This window comes from Heteronotia binoei, chromosome 1, assembly GCF_032191835.1.
Source record: "Heteronotia binoei isolate CCM8104 ecotype False Entrance Well chromosome 1, APGP_CSIRO_Hbin_v1, whole genome shotgun sequence".
NCBI lineage: Eukaryota > Metazoa > Chordata > Lepidosauria > Squamata > Gekkonidae > Heteronotia > Heteronotia binoei.
This window is the reverse complement of record NC_083223.1, coordinates 154,981,723-155,006,928: the sequence shown is the minus strand read 5'-3', so window position 1 is coordinate 155,006,928 and position 25,206 is coordinate 154,981,723. Positions and strand designations below refer to the sequence as shown.

Here is a 25,206-nt window from a genome sequence, read left to right as displayed (position 1 = left end):
CTCCAGTAATAAGGCTGGATTCAGTATGACCCCCCAAGGCTTTGAAATGAATCAGAAATGAGTCAGTTGGACTCCCATCAAAAATGAGGAGAACAATGACTCTTAAGACTTCCTCCTTCCAAACCAGTCCCTCTGTCTTTTCATGGGTTAGTTTCAATTTGTTCACTGTAAGCTAGTTAACCACAGCAGCCAGGCAGCAATTCAAGACTTCTACTGAACATTATTAGAATCATTATCTATTAAAACCAATGAATTGTCACCTATGAAAATGTAATGCTATCACAATTATACATCTGTATGCTACATCAGCCACTAAAGAAATACACCTTTCATATCAACTGGACCATGGAACTACATTTCCTCTATCTAATAAGAAGTATCTTATAAAGTTTTTCTAACAGAATGATAAACAGAAAAAAATGAAATCAGTAACATTAACACAGAAATTTCTGTATTATGGACCATTTCGTTTTCAACACTTCCCATAGGTTTGTTTTCAACTAAATTTGTTCTATCCATCACAAGCTTAATATAATCACACCTAAACAAATTACCATAGCCTAAAGAGAGAGAAGCAGTCCTCAGAAGAGGAAGAAAGATTGCAAAGGAGGGGAAGCTACAAAGAGAAAAGAAAATCACACATTTAATTAGTTATACAACTTGGAGCAGTCACTTGTAAAATCATACCATAACCAATAAAGAACAAGCAAAGAGTAGACTTGGCATGCATGCATCCATATTTTACACAGGCTTTGGTTCACAGTAGATGCCCTCACACAACACCCAGCATGCAACACCCAAAACTATTTTATACATTTTCCTGATTCCAATAATCAGTCTAAGAATCTTGCATCATAGCTTTTACAGGAGGTCACAAAACTACTAGAAGACAATTTCTCCTCTAAGATTTACAGAACATAGGGAACCCAGCATAAATATGAGAGATCAAAGATTAGATATTCACTAGTAAATGAAAGTAATTTTCACATTATATTATAGAAGAGTAATTCTACTTTTCTAGATCTTTACATTTTAGCACATTAAACGCTTGTCCAGCAGTAGAGAAATTAGTTGCATTAATCTGGTACTCTGTTATTTTTATTTTTACTTCAAGTATTGAAGGAAAATGGATTTGTATGTATTTATATAAATCAGGGAAAGTATCAGAGAAACAGGACAGGTCTGTATATAAGCAGAAATCAAAAGAGCTGTTACATTACATTTCTTTAGCAGCTAACTAAAATGTCTGTGCCTTGTTTAGTCACCTAGGAAACAAACAATCTTCCAATGGAACCACCTTCCTGTTCACAAACCAGCATCAAGAAAGCTGGGGTAAACAAAGAGAAGAATTTCAGCCTTCCAAGCCAGTTCATAATTTCAAAGGCATGTTAGAACCCAGCATCTCTCTAGAAGCAGATGCTTCTTTGTCCAGTAATGGCCACTTCCACACAAGTTTCTGTCCCACCTTCAATACTGATTTTTCCCTGCTTCTCCATAGCCTTGTGGTGCATTTGAAGACTTCCTGTGGTTTCAACAGCTTTTCTCCCATCTTTCTTGAACTTGCTCCAACATTTTGAGAAAGATCACAGTAAAGCCTGGGTGGGAAATCTTTGCCATGTGGGCAGGGCCAGCATGTGGGAATAGGCCGACTAGGTGGCAGCCTCAGGCACCACCTGACCTAGGGGCGCCACGAGGAGCCCTGTCTCCACACTCCCGCGCCGGTCCTGTCTTTGCCCAGACTCCCTGAGGCTCAGGAAGCCTGTGCGAAGTGGGAGGGCAGGGCCACGAGCTGCCGCCACGTTGTGTCTTCGCCCAGGCTCCCCGAGACTCAGGAAGCCTGGGCGAAGGGAGGGGGGCTGCGCAAGCTGCCACCACGTTCTGTCTTTGCCCAGGCTCCCCGAAACTCACAAAGCAAAGGGAGGGGGGCTGCGCAAGCTGCCACTGCGTTCTGTCTTCGCGCAGGCTCCCTGAGACCCAGGAAGCCTGGGCGAAGGGAAAGGGGCCACACGAGCTGCTGCCGCGTTCTGTCTTCGCTCAGGTTCCCCAAGACTCGTACAAGGATTGGGATCCTGCTGCCCATTGTTCCTAAGTCCCTAGCTCCATTCCTATGGCTCCAAAGAGCCAGGCAGGAACACCCAGTTCAGTCCTCACTTGAGTCCACATACACAATAGCAACTGAATATCATCATATTGCTATAACAATCCACATATCAGGTTCTCTGAATTCCCCGCTTTCATTTTTAAAAGGAAGTTCAAGTTTCTAACCTCCTTTGTTGCAAAGATATAAGGGGAAAGGTATATCACTGCATCAAAAGGTGCTAGAGACTTATTAAAGTATTATACTGTTATACTGATATACCAATATTTAATTTCTGATCTTTTACAAAAACTGAAAAAGCTCCAATGGCCCAGGGAAGGGGTGGGGAGACACCTGACACAGTGGGAACAACTTACACATAGAAACCTCATAGCCACTGCACATAAGCCTGTCCCTATGCAGAAACCACCTGACTTCAGCAAGATCATTTCCACAGCAGATATTTCCTCACCAGACGCGAACCCAAAGTTTTCTCCTTACCCTGCATTTTTGCAACTCACTAAAACTGGGGATTCTGAAAACGCTGGGTAAGAAGAAAACTTCAAGGTTGCACCTGGCAAGGAAAAATCTACCAAGGAAAATTTCCTGTAACACACAGTTTTAAAAACATCAATGCGGGGAATTTCACTACAGTGGAAATGGTCCAAGTGCAACAACCTTATTGCTAGGCTTTGTGATCAGGACTGCATACCCCTGTGATCACATATGGTGACTTTGAAGAAACTCAGTATTGTTGCTTGCCATGTTCTGCTATATCTGCTTTAGCTGCCCAGGTTTGTGACCCTGTGGGTGTTATGGATCCTTTAGAATCTGCCCTGACCCAACTAAAAACATGGAAAAAGTTTACTACCTTTTCCACTTCATAAACTTACTTAAAAAAATCACTGCCCCTTCTTAAACTAGTGAGTACTTATATTTCAGTGATAATTCTTTTCTGAGCTAGTGTGTTGTAGTGATTAGATTAGGATCTGGGAGACTGCGGTTTGAATACCCACTCTGCCATGGATAAGAACATAAGAGAAGCCATGTTGGATCAGGCCAATGGCCCATCCAGTCCAACACTCTGTGTCACACAGTGGCCAAATATATATATATATATATATATATATATATATATATATATATATATATATATATATATATATATATATATATATATATATATATACACACACACACACACACACACACACACAAACATACATATATATACACACTGTGGCCAATAGCCACTGACGGACCTTTGCTCCATATTTTTATCTAACCCCCTCTTGAAGCTGTCTATGCTTGTAGATGCCACCACCTCCTGTGGCAGTGAATTCCACATGTTAATCACCCTTTGGGTGAAGAAGTACTTCCTTTTATCTGTTTTAACCTGACTGCTCAGCAATTTCATTGAATGCCCACGAGTTCTTGTACTGTGAGAAAGGGAGGAAAATACTTCTTTCTCTACTTTCTCCATCCCATGCACTATCTTGTAAACCTCTATCATGTCACCCCGCAGTCGACGTTTCTCCAAGCTAATGAGCCCCAAGCATTCTGGATGACCCTGGGCTGGTCACAGACTCTCAACCTGACCTATCACACAGGGTTACTGTTGTAATGATTAGATCGATGAGAGAAAATGATGCAAACTGCTTTAGGTCTTTGTTGTGGAGAAAGGCATGACTGAAACAAGATAAATAAATGCATATATATGCCAATAAAAGTACTGAACTGAATAAATAAATTTGCCTTAAACTCTCATATAAATAAGACTGTTTGTTTTTCAAATATTACATATTCTATGGATTATATATTTACACAATGGGCTTAAGAGAGCAAAAGTCCAAAGATGATAAGGAATTTCTGCAGAGTTTGCTGTTACAGTAGGTATCCTGTTCTCTCTATGGCTTGAACCATGCAGAGTACTGCATTAGAAAAGGGCTATGAATATAGAAGACATTTTCATTATAAGATAGCAGGCATCACCCTACTCAGCTACAAGACAAAGATCCAAACATGTTATGCCATCAATATATTATACAAAGCTAGGAAAAAATGCCACTCAAGAATGACAAAGACTGAGGCTGACAGCACATGCATCCTACTATATATATAAAAGGGTCTGCCAGAATTAACCATCAGAGTTATTTTTCTGATTGTGTCTAATAAATTAGGTATCTGTTCATCAAATCAGGCAGAATGTTAGATGGTATGCAAAACAGCAAAAGCCAGGCCTTAGTGACCCCAACAGCTGACAAACCATTCCACTTACCAAAGGCAGCCTCCCTTTGCTCCATTTCTTCCTTCAGCTTCTTGTAACCTTCTTTCATTCTCTCTAACTTTTGGACATTTCTGGCACTCAGCACCAACCATTCATGGAGAAGTCCCTCTAGTCGTTCTCTTTCAGTTGTTAATGACTTAATTTCTTCTACAAGATCTTTAGCAGTACAGAAATTACCTCCTGTATATTCATTAGCGGGACATTATGGAAGAGAGAGACAGAAAGGAAACAACAACAAAAATGATTACTCACTAAGTTAAAAGACCCAGAAAATTAAATAGCTAACTATCAGTACAGAAGACACAACCTGATTTGTGAAAAGATCATGATGATGATGATGTTGGATTTATATCCCACCCTATACTCTGAATCTCAGAGTCTCAGATCGGTCACAAGCTCCTCTACCATTCCCTCCCCCCACAACAGACACCCCGTGAAGTAGGTGGGGCTGAGAGAGCTTTTTACAGCAGCTGCCCTTTCAAGGACAACTTCTGTGAAAGCTATGGCTGCCCAAGACCATTCCAGCAGGTGCAAGTGGAGGAATGGGGAATCAAACCCAGTTCTCAAACCACTACACCAAACTGGGGAGATTGTGAAATGAAAGAAAAACTCTATTAATCCTGAATATTTTAGTTTCCAACACTATCTTACCAAAAACGTCTATGTTCCGTATAATAGCGATGACAGAATTTGCATTATTTTTCATTCATCCATCTTGCCAATATGATGACTTTAAAAAGGCATTTATGGTCAGGAGTGGCGCTGGGGGTTTTGCCACCCCCAGGCTGCCCCACAACTGCACCCCCCATGGAGGTCAGAGCAAGGTAATGCAGCCCTTATCGTCTGCCCAGTCTTGGGCGGGGGAAAGGGGTGGCAGGGCTGTTCTGCCTTGCTCTGAAGGCTGTCTCCCCTGCAAGGGGAGGCAACTGGAAGCGAGGCCGTGCTGCTTCTTTTGTCCACCCAGGTCTTTTGTCTGTCAGCCTTGGAGTAAGGCTGCTCTCCTCCGAGCCCAGCTCAGAGGAGAGCACACACTGCATGGTGTCCAGCTGCTCTCAGGGCGGGTGGAGTGGGTGCCCAACAGTGCCCTCTAGGCCATGTTTATGGTTATTTTTAAAACAAATGTATTAATTTTTAACAACTGCATTAATCTGCAGGCCATCACATCACCACATTACGAGCAATAATGCATATGAATGTCTTTGAAACTCAATTTCTCTTGTATATTACAGTTGGTTTGCACTGCACATCAGGGCTTTTTTGTAGAAAAAAACCCAGCAGGAACTCATTTGCATATTAGGCCGCACCCCCTGCCATCACCTTTGTTTCACACAAGGCTTTTTCTATATTAGGCCACAGCCCCTGATGCCAAGCCAACTGGAATTACATTCCTGCTCAGAAAGAGCCCTGCTGCACATACAGACATTCAGTTTCAGTTTCAGTTTGCTTTATTACGGTCCATGACCAAATACACAGCACAATGCAGGCCAACAACAACCACATAAAAATTGTAAAAATCGAGATGGACCTAAATAGGTGAAACGTAAGATATTTAAAAAATAAATGTGAAAATAAAATATAGGACATTAGTATGAATAATGAGATATGACAAATAATACAGTAGTGGTCAAACATCTTCTAGCTTAATAAATATAGTACATATAATAAAAAAATTAAAAATTATACAGCTCCAGAAAAACTATTAACTAGAATAAACTGGTTAAAATTACAATCTGTTACCTCGACATTAACTTGTAAGAACCATAAAATATAGTGAGTGTCCCTACCTTAAACTGCAGCCCTCAAACTTCTTATTCTGGAACAGCTTTGTTAATAATACTGTGTGTTCTGGTTGAGAGAAAGAGATTGAGTTTCTTGATGCTCTCAATGACTGTGCTATGGAGCAGATGGTCTCAGAACCTACCAGGGGTGGGGCGATCCTGGATTTGGTCCTATGTAATGCCCAAGACTTGGTGAGAGATGTAAAAGTGATCGCACCACTTGGGAGCAGTGACCATAATGTTATTGATTTCACCATTTTTATAAATAGAGAGTTGCCCCAAAAGACCGGCACAACCACGTTTAACTTTAAAAGGGGTAAATTCTCTGAGATGAGGAGGCATGTGAAGAGGAAACTGAAAGGAAAGGTAAATACAGTCAAAACCCTTGGGGAAGCTTGGAGGCTATTTAAAACTACAATCCTAGAAGCTCAGATAAAATATATACCACAAGTTAGGAAAGGCACAAACAGGTATAAGAAAAAGCCTGCATGTTTAACAAACAAAGTAATGGAAGCTGTAAAAGGTAAGAAGGACTCCTTTAAGCAGTGGAAAGCTAGTCCAGGTGAAATTAATAAACGGGAACACAGGCTGTGGCAAATCAAATGCAAGACTGTGATCAGGCAGGCAAAAAGGGACTATGAGGAGCATATTGCAAAAAACATAAAGACCAACGATAAAAATTTCTTCAAATATATTAGAAGCAGGAAACCAGCCAGGGAGGCAGTGGGGCCCTTGGATGACCAAGGGGTAAAAGAATTACTGAAGGACGATAGGAAAATGGATGAGAAGCTGAATGCATTTTTTGCCTCCGTCTTCACTGTGGAAGATTAGAAGTGTTTGCTCGCTCCAGAACCACTTATTTTGGAAGGGGTGTTGAAAGACCTGAGTCAGATTGAGGTGACAAGAGAGGAGGTCCTACAACTGATTGATGAATTAAAAGCTAATAAGTCACTAGGTCCAAATGGCATACATCCAAGAGTTCTGAAAGAACTCAAAGTTGAATTTGTGGATCTCCTGAAAAAAATATGTAATCTTTCATTGAAATCTGCCTCCGTTCCTGAGGACCCCCATCTTTAAAAAGGGTTCCAGAGGAGATCCGGGAAATTACAGGCCAGTCAGTCTGACTTCAATACCAGGAAAGTTGGTAGAAAGCATTATCAAGGACAGAATGAGTAGGCACATTGATGAACACGGGTTATTGAAGAAGACTCAGCATGGGTTCTGTAAGGGAAGATCTTGCCTCACTAACCTGTTGCATTTCTTTGAGGGGGTGAACAAACATGTGGACAAAGGAGACCCAACACATGTTGTTTACCTTGACTTCCAGAAAGCTTTTGATAAAGTTCCTCATCAAAGGCTCCTTAGAAAACTCTAGAGTCATGGAGTAAAAGGACAGGTCCTCTTGTGGATCAAAAACTGGCTAATTAATATGAAGCAGAGAGTGAGTATAAATGGGCAGTCTTCGCAGTGGAGGACGGTAAGCAGTGGGGTGCCACAGAGCTCGGTACTGGGTCCCATGCTCTTTAACTTGTTCATAAATGATCTGGAGTTGGGGGTGAGCAGTGAAGTGGTCAAGTTTGCAGATTACACTAAATTGTTCAGGGTGGTGAGAACCAGAGAGGATTGTGAGGAACTCCAAAGGGATCTGTTGAGGCTGGGTGAGTGGGCGTCAACGTGGCAGATGAGGTTCAATGTGGCCACGTGCAAAGTAATGCACACTAGGGTCAAGAATCCCAGCTACAAATACAAGTTGATGGGGTGTGAACTGGCAGAGAATGACCAAGAGAGAGATCTTGGGGTCGTGGTAGATAACTCACTGAAAATGTCAAGACAGTGTGCGATTGCAATAAAAAAGGCCAATGCCATGCTGGGAATTATTAGGAAGGGAATTGAAAACAAATCAGCCAGTATCATAATTCCCCTGTATAAATCGATGGTGCGGTCTCATTTGGAATACTGTGTACAGTTCTGGTCACCGCACCTCAAAAAGGATATTATAGCATTGGAAAAAGTCCAGAAAAGGGCAACTAGAATGATTAAAGGTTTGGAACGCTTTCCCTATGAAGAAAGGTTAAAACGCTTGGGGCTCTTTAGCTTGGAGAAATGTCGACTACGGGGTGACATGATAGAGCTTTACAAGATAATGCATGGGATGGAGAAAGTAGAGAAAGAAGCACTTTTCTCCCTTTCTCACAATACAAGAACTCGTGGGCATTCGATGAAATTACTGAGCAGTCAGGTTAAAACAGATAAAAGGAAGTACTTCTTCATCCAAAGTGTGATTAACATGTGGAATTCACTGCCACAGGAGGTGGTGGCGGCTACAAGCATAGACAGCTTCAAGAGGGGGTTAGATAAAAATATGGAGCAGAGGTCCATCAGTGGCTATTAGCCACAGTGTGTATATATATGTGTGTGTTTGTTTTTGTGTGGCCATTTTTTTTGGTCACTGTGTGACACAGAGTGTTGGACTGGATGGGCCATTGGCCTGATCCAACATGGCTTCTTTTATGTTCTTATGATGTGGTTGAAGAATAACATGGGCTGCATCGCTTCCCTCCCCCACCCCCTACTCCATTCTACAATCGTTTGCTGGAGGCATTACAAAGCTTGACAACATACATACTTCTCAATTCAAAAAAGAAAAACAAAAAACCCTGAAGGAAAAGAAGGGATTGCAACAAATGGCTGAGGGAAGGTGTGTGTGTGGGGGGGTGTTGAGAGGTCAGTGTCCTCCTCCCATTATGGCCTCTCTTTTTTGCTGTTAAAATATATCCCTTGCTGTGTGAGAACAGGGATGTGTGTATGTCCATAAGAATCACTGTCCTTAATTAGAAATTTCAGCCTAATCTTCATTCTTCTTTTAAGAGATAGGGGAAAGAAGATATCAGACTGTCTATTAAACTTTTATACTTGGTGAATGATTATTAATTCCCAGAGGGAAAGTTAATATCAAAGCTTGAAGCTATGATGAAATAAGCACAGTAACTCAGTTAATAATTTATAAGCATTTTTGCCTCTAATATATGCCCATGAGGCAAATCTACCATATGTAGCCTTCAAGTCTGTGATGAAAAATCAAGAACTCATCAAGAGATCAGCAAACCATTCTCCTAAAAGTGCCAGCAATGAACTCCTGACCTCAGTCACAGTAACTAAAATTGGCATTTCCTAAATCCTATGAGGAACAGGTTTTAAAACATAAATAAATCTGTCTCAAAGATAAAATTTCAAAATAAAAATGACATTCTGAATTTTAAAAAAGATAATGGTAGTTTGAGAGTCTGGAAATATATTTTTCAGGCAAAATATCCAGAATCAAATTTAATTATTACAGTTCTCCATTTCCATAACAGATTTTTGTTTTATGTGCACTGCACATAATAATTAATTCAGTTCTTTATTTTCTTGTAACATCTTTACACTGAACCATCTCAGACAGTACTTGCCAGATCTTGCTAGGAAAATGTGGAGGCATTACAAAGCCTAACCAAAGCAAAAGATTCCTGTTAGGCAACACACAGCCCTTTCCAATATTTGAAAAAATTCTTCAAAAATTGTGGATAATAATGATGTTGGGTATTATTTGAAATAACAATTATAATATATCATGGGGGAAGGGTTCTTCTATTGACATTCCTTTGGGATTTTTCCTAGAACAGGTATTTATCTACTAACATCTTGAACCAATTCTCATGAAAGTATCTATCTACATAAAATTTACCTGCAGTTTTTCTTTTTCCTTAATATTTTTCATACCGCAACAAACCATTGTGGTACTGTGATTACTGTAACATGATAATCCTCACCATATTCTATCCCAGCAGTTATTATTTTTAGCAATTAACAGAAAAGACCATAGTATGTGTATGGTACATTCCCCCTTTGCTACTGAAGGAGTAAAGGATGGTGTGTAATTGAGTCCGCTTGTGGAGAGGGCGGGATATAAATTGAAAGTAATAAATAAATAAATTGTTTTCTGTTGAACCAGAATGAACAGGTTGAAATTAAATCAAAAGAGTTTCTGGCTAAACATTAGGAATAACTTCCTGACATAATGGTTCCTCAGTGGAAAAGACTTCCTCAGGAGGTGGTGCACTCTCCTTCCTTGGAAGCTTTTAAATAGAGGTTAGATGGCCATCTGACAGAAATGCTGATTCTGTGAATTAGCAGATCATGAGAAGGAGGGCAGGAAAGGTTGCATCAGTGTTTAGTTCTTGTGGCCCTTTCTTACAAGTCCAGAGAAATGCTAATTGCCACTTTGGGGTCAGTCAGCAATTTTTCTCCAAGCCAGTTTGGCGAGGGATTCTGGAGGTTTTTGCCATCTTCTGGGCATGGAGCAGGGGTATATGTGTGGGGGAGGTATCTGTGAATTTCCTGCATTGTGCAAAAGGTTGGACCAGATAACCCTGGAGGTCCCTTCCAACTCTATGATTCTAAAACACATAGATGTAATTTCTTTGTGCATTACAATATGTATAAGTACTGCCACTGGCTATGGGATGCAGTACTAACCCAACATTCATGTTCACTTCTGTACTAGGCTACAGAGGAAAGAGTTTAATGCTTTTGATTGTATCAGGTATACTGTTACAGAATCTAGGGACTGAGTGTGATCATAATAGTTGGTATCATGGTGGTGGTGGGGAACCAGTGGATTTTGCACATGAACTACTTAGCAGAGCTGCTGCCCAGAGTTTCTGCGAACCAGAGTTAAACATCTATGCAGAAGCCTGTTTGCCTGCTGCAGTTCAAGGCGGATTTCGCACTATGCTTGTTCCGGAGTGGAGAGCCCTTTCGCTACTGGGGCTTTGCTCCATTTTTGCACAAGTTGCCCTGGAGATGTGAGTAGCCATACCACTATTCCGCAGCAAGTGGGATATGCTGACAAACGGTTTCCACTTGCTGTGGAATAGCGGCATCCCAACTTGTGCGAAAATGGGAGTGAAGCCCTGGTAGAAAAAGGGCTCTCCACTCCGGAACAAGCACAGTGCAAAATCAGTCCAAGAGTTTCAACATTCACTGTGAGTTAATTCTAAGATGTTAGTGATCCTACATGTTACGACCCATATGCTTAACCTAGACCGATTCCCCACTAGCCTTGTCCTGGTCTCACACTCCTCTTCTCCGCAGGGCTTCCTTCCAATTTTGCACAAGCTGCCCCAGGGCAGCAACTCGCTCCACATCTTTCATGTGGCAAGCAAAAAAAAACCTCTAAAAACCGGTTTCTGCTTGCTGTGCAAAAGAGGCGGAGCAAGTTACAGGGCTGGGGCAGCTTTTGCAAAATTGGAAGGAAGCCCCTCAGAGAAGAGGAGCATGAGACCGGGACAAATGCAGCTTTTGTCCAGCAAAGCTTCGATGGCCGTTAGGAAATCTGATTGGATATGCAGATTTTAAACAAGTTGGCTACTACCTGTCTGGATATCACACCTAATTCTATTACACCTTCTATTGTTGTTTACCTGCTAATGTCATTTGGCATCTGAAATAACTCCATGTTCCAATATATAGGACAGACAGACTTACATTCTACCTATATCTGAAGAAGTGAGCAGAGACTCATGAAAGCTCATATCCAGGACTTTTTTTTCAGAAAAAAGCCAAGCAGGAACTCATTTGCATATTGGGCCACACACCTTGATGCCAAGCCAGTCAGAACTGTGTTCCTATGCATTCCTGCAAAAAAAAAAAAAAGCCCTACCACAAATTTTGTTAGTCTTTAAGGTAATACTGGACTCGCTCTCTTCTATTTTTTCCCAGGTTTAAATTTCTTTATTAAAAAAATGTGCAAAATACAAAGAATATAAGATAGTTACATATAACAACAACAACTTTTTTTCCAACTAGATAGCAATAATAAATCTAAACAGTACAGGAGAAGTATAAAGTATAACAAAGATCTTAAAGTGTTAAGCAATTATATTGATTAGGAAGCCAATTTGTAATATATTTATGATGTTCTACATACTCAAAAAAAGGAAACAATTTTTCTAAAAAATAGGAATGGTGTAAGGGATTTTCAATAGTAGTTATTCAGTTGGAAATCTTATCCATAGCTAAAAATTCCCAGATCTTTTGAATCCATCATTTCAATGAAGGAGTTCTTGGAGTTTTCCAGTAGCAAGCCAACAAAGTTTTAGCTGCTACTAGCAATAATGAGATTAATTCCTTACGTAAACTAGGCATAACATTTGTTCCCCATGGGTCTATTAATACAAAGCATTGTATGGCCAGAAATTTTACTAAAAATCATCTTCCAAAAGGTTTGGATCTTGGGGCAAGTCCACCAGCAGTGGAAATAAGTACCTACATTACCACAGGCTTTCTAGCATTTGGGATCATTAGAGGGATCCATAAGATGTAACTTCCAGGGAGTTATATACCATCTGGTGAGTATCTTATAGAACTGGAGGTTAACATTAATGGCTGCCGTGTTAAAAATGGCGGATGACCAAACCAAATTCCAATGGCTATCATCAATTGTGTCATTGCAATCCTTTTGCCATTTGCTTAGAAACTACATTGGAAGGGCCTATTGTTTTGCATTTTGAACACCCAAGGTATTGGGCAAGGTGTGACAGAAATAAAGTGGTCCCCTTTGCCCCTCTGGCTCTGTCTCATCACATTTAGCTTTGAAGGCATCTCAAGCTATGTTTTGTGATACTCGACATGTTGCATTCAAGTCAAAGTATTCTGTGATTTCTTTCATGCCATCTAATAAAATAGTTCTGATCAATTACCACTGAGGGCATTTTCCATCTGAATTTTTTTTAAAAAAAAGAACAGGTGATCGGACTGAACTTTCAGGCCTATGTCAGCTGAGTGGATTTGATTAATGAGTATATATTTTACGAACAGGTGAAGAAGTAGGTGTATACTCTAGCAGAAGGAAACAATGATCTCCAAATTGGTTAAGTTAAAAAAATCAAGAAGTTGATTTAATCCTGTACAAGATTTGGCAGCAAGTTTACATTTGGAGTTTTTATGAATTTTATCTATCTTTGGGTTAACTACATAGTTTAGGTCACAACCTATTAAGACCTTATTTGATCGAAAAAGTGAGAGTTTTGTTAATGTGCCTTTAAAGGAGGTAAGTTGATCTACACTGGGAAATAGAAGCTAGTGTTAAGGGAATGTTATTGAGCACCCCTTTTACAAAAAAGGAACATTCTTTGGAATCTTTCATTATGTCAGAATCTTGAAATTGTACACTTTTTTATATCGTTTCCAGTCCTCATTCTTTTGAGTAATCAGGCGCTTGGAAATAATGCATAAACCAATTCGATTTTAAAATTTGAGAAGCAGACAATTTAAGATACGTTCCTTGCAAAAAAAATGGTAGGGCATTCTTTCATCATCACATTGAAAATTCTCCTGTTTGATCAGGTTGTGAAGACCTCTACAATTTAATGTCAAAGTCTTATACAAAGAAGTCATTGTTCAAGTTTAGAGATAGAATGGTAAAGGAGAAGACCCAATGGTCAGTTAATAATTGAATTCATGGTCAGGTAGTGTAGAAAAAGCAAATTCAATATAATTAATCCAAATACTAACATATATTAGAATTTGATTTCCAAAGAGAGAATACATTGATAATAACAAAAGTTGTTATTATTATGAATCAAAGTTTTAAATTAAAATCCACATAAATCGGAGTGACATGCAGGACAATTTTGAAAATTGAAGTTGTATGTTTTAATCCATATGAAATAAGAAACAGAAGTATAAAAGTTAGGTGCATGTAGCAGAAGCCTCTGCATAGATATAAAGATGTAAGTATTTCGAAAATTTAACATTTGTATTGAGGATGATATAATACAGTATAGGTGTTGGCTTTGTGGACATTTTATCAATATTTGATAAGTTTCAAAAAACTTTTCCTGAGAACTTAAAACAGTCAACATATAAAAACAAGAAAAACAACATTACAGTCCACTTGAAAGTCAGTATCTCAGAACCCTGGATATGTTAAACAATGTCCAGAGAAGCAGAGCTATAGACTGGATAAGCTCTGTGTCTGAGAAGGGAGGCAACAAAAACATAGGAATCCCAACCCTCCCCCCTCCACACACACCACACTGATGAACAGACTATAATGCAACACTTTGGAACAGTTCACGTTTTAAGTACAAAAACCAATAATCAAGATTATGCATCAGAGGTATATAAGTACCCAGTGAATAGAAAAACATTATTTTGGGGGCTTGACAAGGTCAGGGGGTGACTTGGATACATTATTGTCTTATGGTTTCACTTCATCTCTTCCTGGCGGCAAATTTAAGGTGATCAGGAGAGCTTGACCTGAGACAAGGTCTGTAGCATGATGTACAGTTCCATCTTTATAAACAAGGATGTTTGATAAAGGGCTTCAACAAAATTTGATGTTTGAAGCTAAGAGTTGGGAGCTGATGGCCTTTAGTTGTTTCCTTTTCTGCAGAGTGTCTGGAGAGAGATCAAGCAGGACAGTGATTTCGTCGTCTTTAAAGAGGAGGAAGCCTCTGAGGCGTGCAGCCTTCAAAATAGCATATTTTGAGTGGAGATGCATAAATTGGGCTATGACATCTCTAGGTAAATGGGGTCTAGCCACAGATGGGGGGCCCAATCAGTATGCCATAGTTATGACTGGAGGAGCCCCACCATCTAAATCCAGTACTGTGGCCAGCCATAAACTAAGGAAGGAAGATAAAATGGTATTCCCCTCTACGTGTTCTGTTAGCCTCTGGAATTTCAGGTTGCAAGAATACTGTCTGTTTTCAACTGCCATAAGCCTGTCTAACATGGCAGAGTCATTTAGTTGCAAGGCTTTAATAGTTGTTTGCAGCAATGAACCTACCTCTAAGGTAGTCTCAGTGGTATGTGCAATATCTTGTAAGGTACTGGAAAGTTAATCAATTTGCAGTTTTAAAGGCTGAATGAGTTGTTTGATTTGTTCAGTGAAGAACTACTTCAATTCATCTTTAAGGTCTTGAGATTTAATAGGTCCTATTTGCAAAAAGACATTACTTTTTTCTCATTGGTGTGAGGAACAGGTGCCATTTTAAGTTCTGCTAGACTCTAAGTTCATTGCAGAGTCAGGAGTGTTTGGCAAAAGGAAAGGTTTTAATGAAGTGGAATTCTTCTTGTTGAATTTGTTTTTCTTCTCTTCTGATTTGCCCATAGTGTATTTGTTGATTTAGTTCTGGATTTGGAGAAAAGTAGTATCCAGGGGGGAGTTGATCAGGAGCATCTGCTTTATGCATCTGCCATGAATCCATGATGCTCTGCCCCCTTCTATTTATATTATCTGTCACTATCCAGAAATTCCTTTCAGATGAAGATGAGTTTTTAGTGCTCTTGAATCTTCTAGGTTTAGAGAACAGTTATAGTATCACACATATTCTAACTTCCCAAACGTTCCAGAAAGATGAACTTTGAAAACATGGTCCATTTCAGAACTCTTTGAAGCAAGAGTTGACAGCTGACAACAAAGAATTAAAATAAAACAGCACTATCAAAAATATACCTTAATATTTCCAAAGTACAAATGTATATGAAATTGTTTCCTCAGTGATCATTATTATTCATTAACTGTTTCAATGTTAATCCTTACAAAAGATATAGCTATGACAGTTCTGAGATGGCATCTAGACTTTGTGATAACCAGTGAGAGCCAGTGTGGTGTAGTGGATAGAGTGGCAGACTAGGATCCTGGGCAACCCAGGTCCAAATCCTCACTTATAGCACAGAAGCTCACTGAGTGATGTTGGGCCTGTGAGAAACTCTCAGCCTAGCCTATCTCACAGGGAGGAGGGGAGAACAGTGTTCTAAAGCCACTTTGAGACCCAACTGGGGAGAAAAGCAATATCTACATATAAATAAAAGCAAAAATGTATGCATAACCCAACCAAGAGAAGGCTGTCTTTCCCTCTTCTCTTTTATTCCAACACGTCTGGATTTGGAGTGAGACAGATGGCTAGGAGGTTGCATGCTGCTTTGTATTATGAACTGCTTTATAGCTTGGTATTTTTGTAATTCTGTAGGTTCTTGGTTGGATAGTGGATAGTGTCAGCATTCTTGGGTAACTGAACGCAGGAAACCTGGTTCAAGTTCTTCCTTATCCAGAGACACATGGCTGGCCAGAATCAAGTTACCAGCCATCAGCTCTCTATAATTTGGGCCTGGGTTCAAACATTCTGCATCCTGAATAACTGAAACCCATATACCAGTGTGGGCCTAAATGCAAACTGCATGGGAAAGCATCATTATACAATTTACCACTTGGTTGTTCACTTGGAATGAAATGCAATTACCACAAGTCAAGCCACTTAATAATGAATTGCCATGTTTTCAGTCTACCCCTTCCTTGAAGGACACTAGTAATAATAATTGTATATTCATTTATTTATACTCACACATAGTTACAAATAAATACAGCAGCTGGAGAGCAAAACACTCTGTGACACACAGTGGCCAAAAAACCCAGGTGCCATCAGGAAGTCCATCAATGAGGCCAGGACACAAGAAGCCCTCCCACTGTTGACCCCCCCCCCACCCACAGGCACCAAGAGCATCAGACAGAGCATTCCAACAATACACTCTGACTAATAGCCACTGATGGATCTCTGCTCCATATATTCATCCAATCCCCTCTTGAAGCTGGCTATGCTTGCAGCCACCACCACCTCCTGTGGCAGTGAATTCCATGTGTTAATCACCCTTTGGGTGAAGAAGTACTTCCTTTTATCCATTCTAACCCGATATTCTGCAACTTCATTGAGTGTCCATGAGTTCTTGTATTGTGAGAAAAGGAGAAAAGTACTTCTTTCTCTACCTTCTCTATCCCATGCATAATCTTGTAAACCTTTTCATGTCACCCCTCAGTCGACGTTTCTCCAAGCTAAAGAGCCCCAAGCATTTCAACCTTTCTTCAAAGGGAAAGTGTTCCAACCTTTAATCATTCTAGTAGCCCTTTTCTGGACTTTTTCTGGAAAAGGGCAACTAGAATTATTAACTCTACCCAACACTCTAGAGCAGGGGTGGCCAAACTTGCTTAATGTAAGAGCTACATAAACATCAGATGTTTGAGAGCCGCAAAACATGAACAACTATTACACACACTTCTGTATTAAAGCTTTAATACTTTCTTTGCACAGAAAAAATAAAATACAAATGTATGCACTTTACAACACAACCATGCTAGAAGGAGAATTTTTTTAAAAAACAAAAGCTGGGAATAATTGTCCCCATAAAACCAGCACAGGGAAAAGTTAAGGAATTATTTTTTGGCACCAATGGGAGAAAGAAACACACATGTACCATATAAACAACTGACCACCATTTGCATCATTATGCATCTCTCTTTGCCTTGGCACCAAGGTTAGTAGAACAGCTCCTACAAGAGCTATGAAATGATGGGGGAAGCCTGCGCAGCCCTCTTTAATTCTATCCCTCCTTCCATTGGCTCCCTTGGTTCTTGTGCTCTCTTTCCCTGCTCTACATTCCAGGTGACCTTGTGGTGAAGAGCTTGCAAACCTGCCTATTTCCACCTCCTTCCCTGCTTCACACACAGTGGAAATAGTCACCTACCTATGGATCAGTCAATCAATTTATCAATTTATTTCTTACGGTCTACGACCAGCACAGATAATTATGCACACTACTAAAAATTTTAAAAGTGGTCCATCAGTTAAATGGGATATAAAAATAAATAAAAATAGACAGTTACAAGTTAGATTACCTATGGATCAGCACTCAGAGGCTGACTGAGGTCCTGATCCTAACAAGCTTACTTGAGAATAAGCCTGCATTAAGTTCCTCTTCAACCTCTGGAAGCCACATGATATGTGTGAAAGAGCCAAATGTGCATCCTGAGCCATAGTTTGGCCACCCCTGCTATAGAGGCAACCAATACCAAAGTAGGAAAAAACACTCCTGGGTAACCATAATGTGATCAAAGAGGTCTAGACTTGTCATGTTTCAACAAACTGGGAGCCCACAGAACTGAATATGTGCTGAGTTTGGTAAATGAGGGGTAGTCCACAGACGACGCATGAGCGGGGGGGGGGGGGTGACTGAACGTATAGGTTGTATTCACCCCCATGTAATTAAATTCCTACTGCACATGCACACCCCTCTCTTCTACCTCCCTTGCTTTACAGAGCATAATGCAGTTTTACACCGGTGTGATCAAGCACCAGTCCACCATGACATCAGGAAGCAAGTGGTGTTTGTTTATTCTACACAGTGAATTGGTAATGAATTGGTGTTTCTTTATTCTGTGCAAATACCAGTCCATAAATCCACCTCAGCTTAATATTGAGTTAGAATCCCAATTCATGTGGAATAAATAAAGTACTATTATACAATACTATAAAGGATAGCTAGTTACTTAGATTGGCAAATTGTTATTGCACATTTGGTGTTTATAAAATACACCACAACATTTTTCATCGGTGGAAGACCTGCTTGAAGCTGTACGCTCCATTCATGACACTGGTCCTTTGCCTAACGGAGAGATTATCTAATAATAATAAAAATAATAATAAGCTTTTCTTTATATCCCACCCTCCCCGCCAAGGCAGGCTCAGGGCGGCTAACAAGACATGGTAAGACCATGAAACAATAAAACAATATATAATATAATTAATAATTTAAACAGTAAAACCAATAAAACAATATAACATAATATAAACAAATTGTGTATAAGATGGCACGGTGATTATTGATGTTATCAGGGGTTCCGTCTTAAAAAGCTAGCTGGAAGAGGACAGTTTTGCAGGCCCTATGGAATTCATTAAAATCCCGCTGGGCCCGCACCTCTTCCGGCAGTTGATTCCACCATTGGGGGGCCTTCGTAGAGAACGCCTGTTCTCTGGTAGTTTTTAGTTTGGTTTCTTTTGGCCCAGGGATTTCGAGAAGATTTTTTGAACTTGATCGTAGTACTCTCTGGGGAACATATGGAGAGAGGCGGTCCCTAAGGTAGGCAGGTCCTCGACCATATAGTTCCAGGGTATACCACGGCACCAGCCTAGTCCGGAGTCACAGAGGGCGTCGAGGTGCAATCTCTTCGATAGCCCTGGAGAGTCGGCTATGCCAGACCTCAACCAGGGCCTCCAAGGAATCGCCAGAGGGCTAGGGATCCCGAAGAGCCATTTGGAACCATTCCGGGTCCATTTGGCTCCGCGGGCAAGCCAAAATAGGCTCGGTGCCTAAGCAGGTTTGGGGTGGGGCGTTCACACAAGCCCTAAGGGCGCGGTGGTCCGACCATGGCACAGCTTCTATAGTTATATCGTCCACCACAACCCTGGCTGCAAAGATCAAGTCTAACATGTGTCCGGCTTGATGCGTGGGGGATATTACAAATTGAGAGAGTCCTAGTGTCACCATGGATGACACTAGGTCCGTTGCCTGACTAGAGGCCGGGTCATCCGCATGGACGTTGAAGTCATCCAGGATCACCAGCCTTGGATGCTCCAACGCCCAGCCTGCCACCGCCTCAAGCAGGGACGGTAAGGCGTTGGCCGGTGTGCTAGGCGAACGGTACACCAGCCAAATCATCAACCCCTCTCCAGCCTCCCATGCCAGACCGGCACATTCAATACCCTTGATCCATGGAGCCGGGAGCGCCCTAAAGGAGTAAGCCTCTCGTATGAACAGCGCCACTCCTCCCCCCCGCCCGCTAGTCCTTGATTGGTGAAAGACCGAATAGCCCGGGGGAGCTGTTTGTGAGAGGGCCACAGTATCACCCTCTCGTACCCAGGTTTCGGTCACGCAAGCCAGGTCCATGTCCTGTTCGAGTAAAAACTCTCGAAGGACAGAGGTCTTGTTATTAATGGATCTGGCGTTGCATAACACCAATGATGGAGGCAGGACCAACCTGACCCTACTACCTGTCACTCTCGGGATGGGACACAGACTGGAAGGAGGCTGAGCCCTAACAGGTCTCCACCCCCTTCCCTTATATTGCTGTCTGCTCCCACCACCATACCTCCCCCTCCCCAGGAGCACTGGAATCCCTAGGCCAGTCATCCCCCGTTGGTGGTGATAGATGTTAATGTAACTGCCACCACTAGTATCTCAGCACTGTTCTTAATTAGCCCCCTGATTCACTCTGCTCCATCTGTCCCCGTTCTCAATCAACCCAATTAAGCCCACCCCATAATTCCTTATATCAATTGGTAGAATATATATAGCCTAATCTGATGGTAAAATTGAATATAATCCCCCCAATAATGCTTCCAAATTAATTTACCACAAACAAATCAATCCAATTAATACAAACAACCAATCCCATGAGCTAATTGATTAAAATTTACACTAAATTTCTGCCTGTCAGTCTAGCAAATTGTAATCATAACAATGCATGATTCTCTTCCCACCTTCCTCAACAAAGAAGCAAGGGAATACAATAAACAGTAGTTCATGACATGAAAAGCTATTATTAATTTTTATTTTAAAAAATGTTCATAACAGCTTCATGGGCTGTGAAAATCAGATTCACATAGCAGTATTTTGCTTGTGATTAATATCCAGTCACTGTAAAAACTAATTGTTCTTTGGCTGCCAACATTAGCTGTCTATTGATCTAAGCACAAGCTGCCAATCATTGTATTCCATTGAGAAGTCAAATCTGAATCTGATATATGTTAATTCTAAAATCTTTGTGTTAATTTGTTTATGAAACAAAACTATTGTAGGCTTTAGTAACTCACTGCAGATTTCTTTCCCACATTCAGGCTATGATGAAAAATTCACAGTCATGTAAGATTGTTGCATCTTCTTATTCCATCAAAAATTACCTGATACAGCAAGCATTTTGGCTTCAAGAAGTGCTGGTAGTTGAGTCTCAATATCACTCACTTTCCCCCTTAAAGTGCTGCACAGCTTCTGACTCGTACGAACCTAGATTGAGGCAGACAGCCAAGATAGATAATTCATTCATGTAAAAAATATTAGAGAATATAAAAGTGGCTTCAAATCATCTTGGTTTGCGGACATGACATATCATTACACAGCAAGACAACAAAGGTTAATAAAAAGTGATGTGCGATATTGCTGCAAGACATATATCCCATAATTCAGTGGTTTTGCTACACAATCCATAGAAATAGCAACTGCATTATTAGCAGTTCCCTAAACAGGCAAAAAATAATCACAAATAAAGCAGAGGAGCAGATACTGTGAGCTTGTATTTTCAGGCAAAAGGCTTGGGGTGGCAAACAACTGCAGATATGTGATCTTTAAGTAAGTATCCTGTCAACAGTATCAGATGGAGATCAGAATAAAACATTTAAAATTCAGACTAATTAATCATTTAAGTTCTTCATTTGAGCAACTTTGGAAGAACAGCTAGAACTGCATTCTAATGTAAGAAGACTAGGGATGAACATGAACCTTCCCATGGCCCTAAATTTGCATCTAAAATGGCCTGGTTTGTGGTTCACAAGCCAAAGTCCATGTGATCTCACCTCACAACCCTCCTATGACTGTCCACATGGTTTTCTAAGGTTTGGGCATTTGAGCTCTGTCCCAGGGAAGATACTGGAGCAGATTTTAAAGGGATCAATCTGTGAGCATCTAAAGGACAACTTGGTGATCCAGAGAAGTCAGCATGGATTTGTCCTTAACAAGTCCTTACAGGATCAAAGGAATGCTGTTGGTGTTGTTTACCTGGATTTTAGTAAAGCTTTTGACAGGGTCCTCCATTATGTTCTAATGGATAAATAAGAGAACTGCGGACTGGACTCCATTAGGATAGTTAGGTGGATAGGGAACCGGCTGGAGAACTGAACTCAAAGAGTAGTTGTCAATGGCATTTCATCTGAATGGAGGGAGGTGTCCAGTAGGATGCCACAAGGCTCAGTTTTGGGCCTGGTACTTTTCAATATTTTTATCATTGACTTTGTGACTAGTTCTGGCTGGCTGGCTGACACACTTCTCCTGAACCTATGGCTGATTTCCCCAGACGGCAGTTTCTTGGGGGCACCTGCTGGAGTGGGGGTGCTACTTGGCCCCCCAGGCAATCCTCACCAAACTTAGAGGGCAGGTAGAGGGGCATCATGGGGAGGTCCTTTTGAAGCTTCTAGCTTGCAGGGGGGCCATTCAACACATTCCTGAACTTTCCACTGCGATTTCTCCAGAGAGCACTTGCTTTGGGGGGTTGTAACTTGGCCTCCCTAAATTCAATGGTCACCAAATTTGGAAAGCTGATAAATGGAAGTCAGCTATAGATTCACTGAGAGTTTGGCATCTCTAGCCCACAGGGGGGTCTGGGGCTGTTCTGCTGCATCATGAGCTACAAAATGAACCAGTCTGGTAAACAGGAAGGTCCATGAAGGTTTGTGGTTCATGTGACCCCACGAACCATACCCCTATTTTCGTGGTTCATGCCCATCCTTAAAGAAGACAAAAGAGACAAAACCATGCTGTTTGAGACATTGTTCCCAAAACTCAAAGTTAGTCTTCTTCCTACAGATAACTACTAGTACAAATCTGTAACAATATTAGGGAAGGATGTTCCAATGGCCTTTAACACAGCATAAAGAACTGGCACATCCAAACCTGTGCTCTGTTCTTTTTTTGTCCTGTTTCAAATGTACCCTTATGAACCAAGGATTGAATAAATGGTGGCTGGAGAACTTTGAGCATTACTGGTTGAAATGAGCTGCTCGTAACCTTTCCAATCTGGTATTGGGCTTGGTTATTGGATGGAAACAGCTTTGATCACACTGCTGGATGACCTCTGCTGGAAGAGGGATGTGCGGAATGCCACACTGTTGATTCTCCTGGGCCTCATCTGTCAGGATATCATTCTGGATTGTCTTTTAGAGTTATGACTGGGAAGCACTGAGCTGTGGTGGTTTCAATATTTCCAGGAAAGTAGGATCCACAGGGTGGAGCTGGGTGGTTCAGTCTCTTCGCTTCTGGCTTACAGGGTCCCATAAGATTCCACCTTGTCCCCATCCTCAGGGCCGGCTTGCCCACTAGGCACACTAGGCGGTTGCCTAGGGCACCAGAAGGCTGGGGGCGCCAAATTGGGCTCCTCACCCCCTCCCAGTGCCCCAGGCAAGCACCTAGTTTGCCTGCCTCCTCCGCCCGCTGGCCACTGCCGCCACCACTGTTGCTGCCGTCCACCCATCCGTTCTCTTCCCTTCACCTCCCCCCATGGTTCCGCATCACCCACGCCTCCCCCCCATCCCCACCGCACCTCCTCCTCCTCTCTCCTGACCCTTCCCTACCCCATGTCAATTTCAATGCCAGAACTGGCTCTAGTGCCATGTTCCGGCTATCTAAAGCCCCCCTCCCCCCACCTGATCACTCAACCGGCAGGTAAAACTGCACCGTGGGGCTTCACCCACAGTCTGTCAGATCCAGCATCCTGAAAGGGCAGCTTCGCTGCCGCTGACTCCTCCCCTCCCCACTTCCAGGATGGGAGAGGAGTCAGTGGCAGCAGGGCTGCCCTTTTAGGACATTGGTCCTGACAGACTGAGCGTATCCCGGCACTGTGGCGTTGTTTTGCCCGCCAATCGAGCGATCAGCCCAGCGGGGGGCTTTAGATAGCTGGAACACAGTGCTAGTTTTGGCACTGAAATTGACGTGGCATGGGGAAGGGTCGGGAGGGAGGAGGAGAAGGAAGCGGGGATGGAGGAGGCACAGGGGGAGCCGCGGGGGGCACTTTTGGGGGGGGGGTGCCAGGCAGCGAGTCTGCCTAGGCCGTCATGGGGCATCAAGTCGCCCCTGCCCATTCTTTTTAATATCCACATGAAGCTGCTCAGAGAAGTCTATTTCACATGTCCAGTCAATTCAAAGGAGGCTATGGAAAGCAAGAATTCTTGCCTAAAAGCAGTTTGGGGATGGATGGGGGCTAAAAAACCTTAAACTTGATCTAGAAAAAATGACGGCCGCACCAGTGGGAAGAGGGCTGTCCCAGGAATTGAGGAATTTCTTGTTCTGGTTAGGTTGCACTCCCCTTAAATAAACAGATCCATAGCTTGGGGGTGTTGCTGAAACCTGGGCTCCTGTTAGAGGCAGGTGGCAGAGGCAGTCAAGAGTGCCTTGCACCAGCTTTGACTGGTGAGACAACAGCAGCCTTTCCAGCCTTTCCAGAAGAAAAAAGATCTTACCACTGTGATGAATGCTCTGGTAACATCAGTTAGACCCCTGAAATGTAGTCTGTGAGGAGTTGCCCTTGAAGAGTGTTTAAAAGTTACAAATGGTACCGAATGCTACAACATGAATTCTGACTGGTGGGCTGAAAAGACTATATCACTCTAGTTTTGCTCTACCTGAATTCAACTCTTGATTTACTTCTGGGCTCCAATTCCAGGTCCTGGTATTGACCATTAAAGGCTTATATGGCTTGCAGCCAGCTTACCTTAAGGACCACATATATTCATGTGAATATATCACCACTACTGTTGTCTTCTGAGTCTTTGGGTACCCTGACCATCTGAGATTAGATAGGAGGCAACCTGAGAAGGGGTGTTCTCAAAATACTGAAATTATGGTATTTGTCACGTCTCAGGGCGCAGGCAGGAGGGAGTCTAAAGCTGGTCCAAAGTCAAAGTTCAAGGAGTCAGTCAGGAGCCGAGTCACCACAGCAAAATCGCAAACAAGAAGGAGAAGTCAGTGTCCAAAGCCAAAGGAGTCAAGGTGCCAAGGAATTCAAACTGGTCAAGAACTGGAATCAGGAAGGAGCGTGGATGCAAGCCAGGGAATCGACTTGTTGCTTCCAAGAGGTTGCCAAGTCCCAGGCGTGAGTTATATAGGCACATCAATCAGCCTACTTCCTGGGTGGCTGTAGTTCCTCTAGTAATCAGGGCTAAGAGATCTGAAGCATTGGTGCGTAGCGTCTGTTTTCTGTCAGTGTCTGTCGAAGACGCTCACGCATTCTTGAGATGGGAGGGGGAGAGTTTGGAAGAGACTGACTGTCAACAGCCGGTGGGCTTGCCTGGAATGTGGAGGGTGTGATTTATGGCCCAGCTGTTGGTTCTTCCTGGTCTGTTAACCCTTCCAACTCCCCCTCCTCAGGGCTCATTACAGCATTCAATCTCCAAGGAGATGTATTTGTCCCCAACTATCATTGT

The 25,206-nt window shown here is 41.9% G+C and overlaps 1 protein-coding gene across 1 annotated transcript in view; it reads right to left on the bottom strand.

Annotated features, from left to right (window-relative positions):
- The window catches only part of DISC1 (DISC1 scaffold protein), a 338,966-nt gene that overhangs the window by 196,150 nt on the left and 117,610 nt on the right, over positions 1 to 25,206 (bottom strand). Inside the window, 2 exon segments of the mRNA XM_060242917.1 lie at positions 4,356 to 4,544; positions 20,920 to 21,022. Of these exon segments, the coding sequence (XP_060098900.1) occupies positions 4,356 to 4,544; positions 20,920 to 21,022 (292 nt within the window).